Genomic DNA, 8,750 nt, shown 5'->3' with positions numbered 1-8,750 from the left:
ATATTTTTTGCTCCTCAAGTCTGTAGAGGAGACTAGAAAAGGCTAGCTTGGCATGAAGAATGCAAACAAGGAAACAATAGCTTAGCCTAGCATCAATTCAGTGTTAATTCAAGTTAAGCTAATCGAATTCTAATTATGATGGCCTTTCTGGGCTGCCGTACTCTGAGTATGGATGGTGATCTTCACGAAGCAGACTCTGTTACGAAGGACAGACAGCAACAATTAAAGTGTGATCAACGTTGATTTAGAGGAACAGTTCAACATTTAGATAAATCTTCATCTTCCTCTCCGAGAGCTCAGTTTGAGTCCATTCTAACGTCTGTGCTCTAAAGCCTGAAGCCGGCAGCTGGTTAGCCTAGCTTAGCATGAAGACTGCAAACAGGAGGAAAAGCTAGCCTGGCCCGCTGTTCCTTTAAATGACGAAGTGACGGATGTGTGCAGAGTAATAAATGTTTGTGTGTTTTACCTGAGTGCCGTCCCATTACTCAAACACACGAACAGTGAAGTGAGTCATGCGATAACGAGACCAAGCGTGTTCTCCAGCGAGTACAAATAAAAACAGAACAGACATTTATTGTGCAGCCAGAATCTACTGTACATATTCAGAAACATAATGTCGTGTACCATGTCGTCGTCCTTAGATACTGAATTACAGCAGCATGTAGTGAATCATATAAAAAAGGCTAAATGGAATGCTTTGTTCAGTAATACTGATTTGTACCATATAAAGAGGAGGAATGCAGTCATCAAGCTGACGCTCTGCACAGTGAGTCAACATCAGAGGTATCATATCACCAGAGGAATAAACTGCTATACGTTCATTTGTGATGGTCCACCTCAACAGGTGACCACACAGGAAGTCATTAACTCAGGGTCTGTCACTGCGTCTCCATGTGGGAATATAAAGAAGGTCTGCCCGAGCGGCGGCAGCGTGTTGGGAGCTAACAGGAAGTGGAAGGTGCGTGTCACACAGTGCTTTTGGTGGGCAGCTCCGTGCTGTTGTGTCGCGTCTTGCGTGACGTGCCGTCGTCTCGCGGCCGGGCCTTCTGCAGGTTGGACATGGCGGCGGTGCGCTCGATGTCGATGAGGGCGTAGAGCTCGGTGCGGCGGGTGGGGGTGGTGGGGGGCAGGGGAGAGGTGGGGGTGCGGGGCGTGTGGGGGTTGCTGCCATCTGAAGCTCCCTTGTTCCCGCTGCTGTTGTCCATCTCCACCTCAATGTAGTTGAGGGTCTTGGGCGGCTCCGGGTGGCCCGACAGCGGCGGCCGGCGGAAGTCGAAGTTGAAGATGGTGGGTCCGTCGGCGCGGCGCCGGGCCGTGTCGGGCCGGTGGGCGCTGAGCGGCGCCGTCACGTTCTCCGTGTTGACGTAGTTGTGTGAGGACTCGAGGGCGGCGGACAGAGGGTGGGAGTAGGAGTGGTGCAGCAGGCCGTGGTGCGGGTGGTGGTTGTAACCGTTGAGCGACGGCGTCTTCAGGCCGCTGCAGCCGTTCTCCTCCTCCTCTGCGCTCGGTTTCCTCGCCTCCCACACCGGCGGCAGTGCCGGCAGGTTCTCGTAGTCCAGCAGGGCGGTGCGCCGCTGGGCCGAGTTGTTGACATTCTGCAGGTCGGGGGTGAGAGGGGGCGGGCGGTGGCGACGAGGAGCGGTAGAGGGATTAGAGGAGGAGGAAGAGGAGGAGCCGTTGGAGATTAGGGGAGCCGGCTCGGCCTCGGCGGGGGCCTCTGTGTGGCCGTTAGTCTCTTGAGGCTCCTCGGCCTCCTTTGCCTCCTGCTGTCTCTTCTCCTTCTCCTTCTCCATCAGCTGCCTCTGAACGGGTGTGGGGCCCAGGACGAAGCGAACCCCCTGAGGCTCCAGCAGCACCTGGGGCTCCGGCTGGGTGGGCGGGGCCAGCGGCTCGGTGTGGACCCTCGGAGGAGGCGGGGGAGTCGGAGGACACTGAGACTGGGGAGAAGTGGGGCTCTCCAGGGGGGTGGTGACGGTCAGCGGGCTGGGCTGCTCCTCCAGGAGCCCGGTGGTGTTCACGTAGGTGTGAACCTGCACAGGTGGAACCACAGACACAGGTGTGATTACATCACTATTACATCATCTGCTCTGAAATATGACAGCTGTACCATAAACACTCAAACACAAAACACTTAACTGCGACTGTCGCAGTAAAGCTGAGCCAATATTTACTGTCTGAGTATCAGCTGTTGTGTTTTTTTCTGATGCACTCAGTTAATGTCAAAGTTTCATTTAAATCTACGTTTTATTTTGAAAATATTTCAGGTTTTGGCCGTGGACAGACCTTGCTGGCAGGTATAAAACAATCCCAGTGAATATTTCCTGTTGAAACATCACTAATGATCGGCAATCATGTCAGAAACAGGAAGCGGCTTTGTCTCTTACCGCCTCGTCAGCCACCAGCAGAGGGTGTGTGGACTCTTCCCCCACTGAGGGCAGACGGGTGCTGGCCACAGACGGGTGACGGGTGGAGGGGTGAGACGGAGCCTCACCCACAGAGGGGATCCTGGTCACGCCGTTCGGAACGGTGGGCACGGAGTAACCCAGAGCTGACAACAACACAGACAGACTCTTCAGGTTTCAGACACCACCATGATTTTATTTACGTGTCGCACGGCCGACAGAATCGTGTGCTGATACAAATCTCTGCTTGGTATTCGTGTTATGCTCTACTGTGGCATGTGTGTGTGTGCGTGTACCTGCAGGAGTGTGTGCTGCCTGCTGGTTCGGTTCCAGCACCGCCTCCTCCACCACACTGATGCTGTGGCTGTGCATCACCTCCTGCAGCATGTTGAAGATCTCTTCAGCTCGAGAACATTTGAAGGCAAAAATACCTGAAAGAACAGAAATTACACGGAAACTTTAAACAGTCGACTTCACGTTTCTGCATCTTGCTGGCATAATCTGAGCACACTGGACACCACACAAATTCACCATCAACATTAAGTGCTGCAGTGCTGGATGATTTCTTCAAGTAACGAAACAACTCGATACCTGAGAGCATTCAGGGTTTCCTCGAGGAAACTGGTTAAGCAGAGAGTCAAACAAACACATCTCCCCATCAGCATAAATGATGGACTCAACTATTGTGTTTGCCTGTTTTATAATTTGTTTAAACTGTTTGCTTTCTCTGAAGCCAACATAATTAACAGAAGTGATGTTCATGGATCTTTCTATTTGTTGGGAAGTCGGCTCTCTGAAGCTTTTCAATTCACAACAAAGCAACGAGTCGCTCATTTTCATCACTAAAGTGAACGAACAGTGAATGAAACTCACTCTGCACACACGTCGACACACACTCAGTGTCCAGTTTATTGGGCGCAGCTCATTCAGCTGGTGTCGTTTCAGCTGTAGGAGCAACGTGGACGACCTGCTGCTGCTGCTGGACTGACTGCTGACAGCTGATGTCAGTGCTGCGCTTAATGAACTCACTCAGTGGGAACATTATGATTTTAAAAACTCGAGTTAGTATAACAACGATGCTGTGATACCAATAATATCAACAACTTGATGTGACATGAACGCAGCACCAGCTGAACTTCCCAGCCCAGTAAAATGAGTTAATTAAATTCTAAGCACACAGTATGTCTGTTAAACCCACACATTAGTTCAGTGGCTTAAAGCTACTAACACATGACATGAACAAACACGTTTAACAAGAAAACACTAAACTCAAGCTCATTTCATTCTCACGTGTCGTGCTTTTAGGGTTTTTTTTGTTTTTTTGATGATGCTGTTACTTACTCCCAGACAAGCGAGAGTTTAGATGAAAACCTCACAGTTTTATCTCCCCTCACAACAAGGTGCACATGAAACCACAGTCTGCTCCGGACCGAGCTGCGTTTCCAGAGCGACGTGTACCTGAACGCTAATCGTTCCACGGCAGGCAGACGTTATCGTTCGCTCCGCAGCATCTGGGAAACACCAGACGAGACTTTCCTTGGCCTTCAAAAGCTGCAGCAGCGTTTATTTACTATGAGTCGGACTGTTCATCTAATGCCGAGCCTTTCCTCTGCTCGCCGAGCACACCAAGCTACTCCACGCCTATAACCACAGGAGCACAGGACGTCGAGTGCTTCCTGTTGTTCGGTCCCAGTATGTGGCTGTTTATTACAGAGAGAAGACGAGTTTTAAGACGATGCTGCAGGCAGCGAGACAGAAGGCGACTGTGGTCACTCTCTCAGACCAATCAGTGGTCAGCAGCGTCAGCTTTTCAGCTTCGAGGGGTAAAATCGGGACAGAACACAGTCGTTCTATCACAAACACCCACAACACAAAAGTTCTAACGGCGACAAACTGAACGGGGCTGATCTGCTTGGTGTAAATGCAGTTTTAGTATAACATGAGCAGACGTGCTGGGAGGAAGGCTGCATCTGCTGATGCGCCGTGATGTCATCACAAACAGCAGGTACCTTGTCCCGTCTGGCAGCGCCGGCCGCTCTCGAACGAGAACAGGTTGGAGTCGTAACCATAGCGCCGTAGGCACAGGTAAGGCCACCTGACGTCGTCACGTCGATGAGTGTGGAGGACGAGCTCGGCATCGGTCAGCTCCATCACACCTGAGCCCAACTCGTTCCCATCGTCGTCCACGTTTATCACCTGAACAGGTACACACAACAGCACAAATGTGAAGGCCGTTTTGGCACATTAAAACGATGAGAGCAATTTACCGTAATGTTAATAATTCACACACAACCCTGTCAAGAATCATATGTCCCGTTGGAGGAAAGTGCACACATTAATTAGCTATTGTAGCTATTATAAAAAGGTTAAGTGTCCTCATCATTAAACATAATACACTATGGCAGAATTTTTACGATAAAAAGTCTAACACAACTTGTTTTTCTGCCTGCGTCCTGAAAATGGCTGCAAACTAATCACGTTCCTGGTAAAGTTCTGGCCCGACACGGAGCTACAGAATTTGTTCTCAGCACACCATTGGTTGGGAGGAAGAGAAACACGTGGAAATTGAGAAATGAGTTTGTGAACCGTCATTAGTGAATAATCCAGGGTGTGGACTGACGGCGAGGTGGCTGTTGAGACAGGCTGAGGCACGAACTCACCTTGAATTTACTTTGATGATTATCTGGAATTGACTCTTTCTCTGGACAGCTTAAGCAGCTACCCATGGCTTCTTCAGAGCACCATCTGATGTCTGGAAAACAACAAACATGCATGCTGACTGCATGAAACACTTCATGTTACGGTGACACGAGTGTGTGAAGGTGGCCTCACCTAAATCCTGCCTCCAGTAGCTCTGCTTCCATCCTCAGAGCCTGACGGACTCTCATGCTTTAGTTGATCTGTCAACATGAAAAGCAGCTCTGCACGCACACACGCACACACATACACACATTTACATGACGACTGTGTTCAGCACTGACAGTGAAGATTCTTCTGTTTGTCAAGAAACACTACGACAGTTTCTAAATCAAAGTACATACCTGAATACGTTCTACTCCTCACTGGTAAACTTCTGCTACTTTCAGGTGTTTGTGCCTTTTACTAAATGGTTACCATTTCAATTATTTACTTATGTTTCCCCAAACTACTCACACACTGAAGTATCCTTTCTAGCTGATGTTTTATATGGTATGTTTTAACGGTACTTTGTGAACTTTAACACGTTCTGAAGTATATGAAGTTTTTTTATAAACTGCTATGTGCTAAATGTCCCATCTGTCCTGTTAAGTTCCCCACAAAATTTGCAGTGATTCATTTAAATCTTTTTAAAGACATGCTGAAGATATTGAGGCTTCAGCCGTCTGTCCATTGCAGCACAATTAAAGTAACTGCAGTTACAATCATTTTCATTACTGATTAATCTGCCACTCATATTCTTGACTGACCAGCTTTTTAGTCTACAAAGTGTGAGAAAATTGTGAAAACTACTCAGAACATTTTCCCAGAGCCCAAACCCAAAGGACTCTTCACATACAGTCCCAAATGATAAAGAAAAGCAGTAAATTGTGATACTTGACACCTCATGAACCACAGAAAAAGGGTCTGGGGCAAACTACAAAGTAACTAGTACGTAAAGTACAAGTACCTCAAGGTAGTACAGGAGTAAATGTACTTAGTTACACTCCATCCAGTTTATTTTTCATTTTCAATTTTAACATTTTCATTTTGACAGTAAATGTATCAACTCAAAATATCAGTTATCGGTTTCACTGATTACCAATAAATCGATCAATCAATATTACTAATACTGGGCTTGAATAAACAAAACTGGCTGATCCTGAGTCCAAAGTGACGTCCTCAGGTGTTTAACTCGACCAACAGTCAACACAGACAGCCCACTTATGTTGACAGAAGAAAGAAAAAGTATTTACATATTAAAAGATTAATAAATTCTAACAACAGATTAGTGATCAATTGCAATTTAATACTCACCAATTGATCAACCACTGCAGCTTTATGTTAAACTTCTGCGACTAAAAACTACCCGTTCTCATTTAAAGACAGACTTCATGTGAACCTTTAATCCTTTAAAACAAACTCGTCAATCTGAGAGAAACTAATGACCAACAGGCGAAAGCTTGACATAACTAATGTGCATATATCTGCTCATGCCAGATCCGTGAGCACTGAACCGGACTAATTTTCTATGTGTTTAGCTTATTCATAAGCATTTTTATCTTACTTTTGTAATGTTGTTTGGCATATGAACGTAACGAGCTGCTGTGATAACCTAATCCCCCGCCCCCCAGGGCTTAATGAAGTCATCTATCTATCTGTATCAGAGCTTCAGATTAAGTGATTGACAGAAAATTAATCATCAACAACAATAATCAATTATAAGTTTGTCTTTATACCAGCAAGAATGCCAACAATGCAGTGCATCTAAAATGTGTGGATGTGGCGTTTTTCTTTGTCTTAAAAGACAAAACAGGACAAGTGAAAACCTCACTTTGGACTCTGAGGAATTCACCACTTTTAAACTAACTTTTCAAGAAAATAATCAGCAAATTAATCCATATTCAGTGCAACTATGTTTAATTTTAACTATTGGCTGTAATTTTTTTCAGTGAATTATCCTTTTGGTTATATATCCGACACAATCAATGAGGTGATCAGAGGAAGATGGGCAAAAATACACGTTAACTTTCTGGTTTCTCCAGTGTGACGGTTTTTCTGTTTTACATCACAGTGAACTGAATTTCTTCAGGTTTTAGACACCTGAAGATGTCACCATAGAGCGATGGACGTTTGACACTTTTCTCACAGAAAATATTAAAAAAATTAACTGTCTAATTACTCCATAAATAAAATAACTGTCAGTTGCAGACAGTTGATTATTTTCAATTAACCATTCAGTCTAAAGTGTCCCAGTTCTGCCCATCCAACAGTCCAGAACCCAGAGGATCTTCAGTTCACTGAGATAAGGACATCAGCGAAACTGACAGCAGTTAGTTTTCGGCTTTTTCGTCCATTCATTTGCTTGTGTATCAGTGACAATTTAAGTGATTTCTCAGTGAAAATGCCGGTTGTTAGTTTGTTTGTAAACTTCATTTCTTTGGAGACTTTGAGCAGAATGAGTAAACACTAAGCATTACTTTGAGCTCTGGTAGCTTGTCATTACTGTTGCATGCGAGACAAAATAATTTACAGAAAGACCAACACGCACACGTACTCGACAATGAAAATAAATGTTAATTTAGGGGAAGGCCTGCTAAAAAAATATACATATATGTATATATAAAAAATAGTGATTTCCGATTATCAAGTTTGATTAAATGTGAGAGGCACACAATGGCAGAGTGTTGGCATTCAGTCAAACTCATTTTAACCTTCTGTTACAGCTTCATACAAACTCTCCGCGCTGTGCCTGCTCAGTTAACCATGTTTGGGTGTTTACCAGCCGAGCAGCTCCGACTGGAATAAACACTCAAATGAACACATCACACACCACGAACAGCTGCGGGATTAGCGATGACCAACTTAGTCAAACTGCTAGTTAAGTTGCACAAGTTTGTACAACTTCACTTTAGTAACAGCTACAGTTTGAATAAGTTGGTAATTAGCCGGAGCGAGGCTCTTTCTCTCTGTGTGGTATGATGATAGTGTAATGGCAGCTAGTTAGCACAAAGCTAAGTTGACCTCCCTGCTGGTTGAATAAGCTAACACAGATTTCAGCTACCTAATTAGCTCCGAGGCTACAGTTAGCGTTCCGAGAACACACCAACGCATTCCGCTCGCTAGCTATTCTCTAAATGTAAATACAACAGTCACTTCATGAAGTCATACTTACGAGGCGCAGTTAGTGTGTTGAATTACCGCGTCCAAACTTTCCGGACATCCACACAGTTCTGAAGAAGCTCGTATTTGTCCCTAAACGACGCTGGCCAGTAAACCAACAAGCCAGCTAGCGTTAGCCCGCTGCTACACCAGCAGATCCTCCATCTTTCCTCTGCGCTACTAGAGCGCCAAAAAAAAACAATCACAACTTCTTTCAAATGTGTCTACCGCTCGTGTTTGCGCAAATGAAAAAATGAAAAACGGTTTATATCCATCAATAGTCCTTCTTGGTTCACTGTCGGGGGCGAGGTTCCGTCCAAACGCACTTTTTTTTCGCCGAAAACCAAGTTTGCTGTGGTCGGACCGTCTTCTCTACTGCTAGCCTATTGGGCTAAATCACTGCAACTTGGCTAAACTTCCGAGAGTTCCAGGCAGCAGCAGTCTCCAATGTGGTGAAGCCCCGCAGCAGTGCGCATGCGCGAGTCGTGTGGTTTGGGATAGCCGGGGCCT

General features: G+C 45.8%; 1 protein-coding gene across 1 annotated transcript; it reads right to left on the bottom strand.

The window, feature by feature from the left end:
* Positions 1 to 547: 547 nt before the first annotated feature.
* On the bottom strand, positions 548 to 8,666 carry LOC124061343 (fibroblast growth factor receptor substrate 2-like). Its single transcript, XM_046393051.1, has 7 exons — positions 8,254 to 8,666; positions 5,235 to 5,323; positions 5,063 to 5,154; positions 4,412 to 4,598; positions 2,699 to 2,833; positions 2,385 to 2,548; positions 548 to 2,030 (listed from the first exon to the last, which is right to left on the bottom strand). The coding sequence occupies exons 3-7, from the start codon at positions 5,126 to 5,128 to the stop codon at positions 966 to 968; spliced, it is 1,617 nt and encodes a 538-aa protein (XP_046249007.1). The 5' UTR covers positions 5,129 to 5,154; positions 5,235 to 5,323; positions 8,254 to 8,666; the 3' UTR covers positions 548 to 965.
* Positions 8,667 to 8,750: the final 84 nt, after the last annotated feature.

This window comes from Scatophagus argus, chromosome 7 (assembly GCF_020382885.2).
Source record: "Scatophagus argus isolate fScaArg1 chromosome 7, fScaArg1.pri, whole genome shotgun sequence".
NCBI classification, from domain to species: Eukaryota; Metazoa; Chordata; class Actinopteri; family Scatophagidae; genus Scatophagus; species Scatophagus argus.
This window is presented reverse-complemented; position numbering and strand designations above follow the sequence as displayed.

Excerpts from the sequence above, each read along its gene's own strand:
- LOC124061343 (XM_046393051.1), bottom strand. The coding sequence starts at position 5,128 with ATGGGTAGCTGCTTAAGCTGTCCAGAGAAAGAGTCAATTCCAGATAAT. Across the intron at positions 2,549-2,698 it reads GGCAGCACACACTCCTGCAG|CTCTGGGTTACTCCGTGCCC; the intron begins GTACACGCACAC and ends TGTTGTTGTCAG. Across the intron at positions 2,031-2,384 it reads TGCTGGTGGCTGACGAGGCG|GTTCACACCTACGTGAACAC; the intron begins GTAAGAGACAAA and ends CCACCTGTGCAG.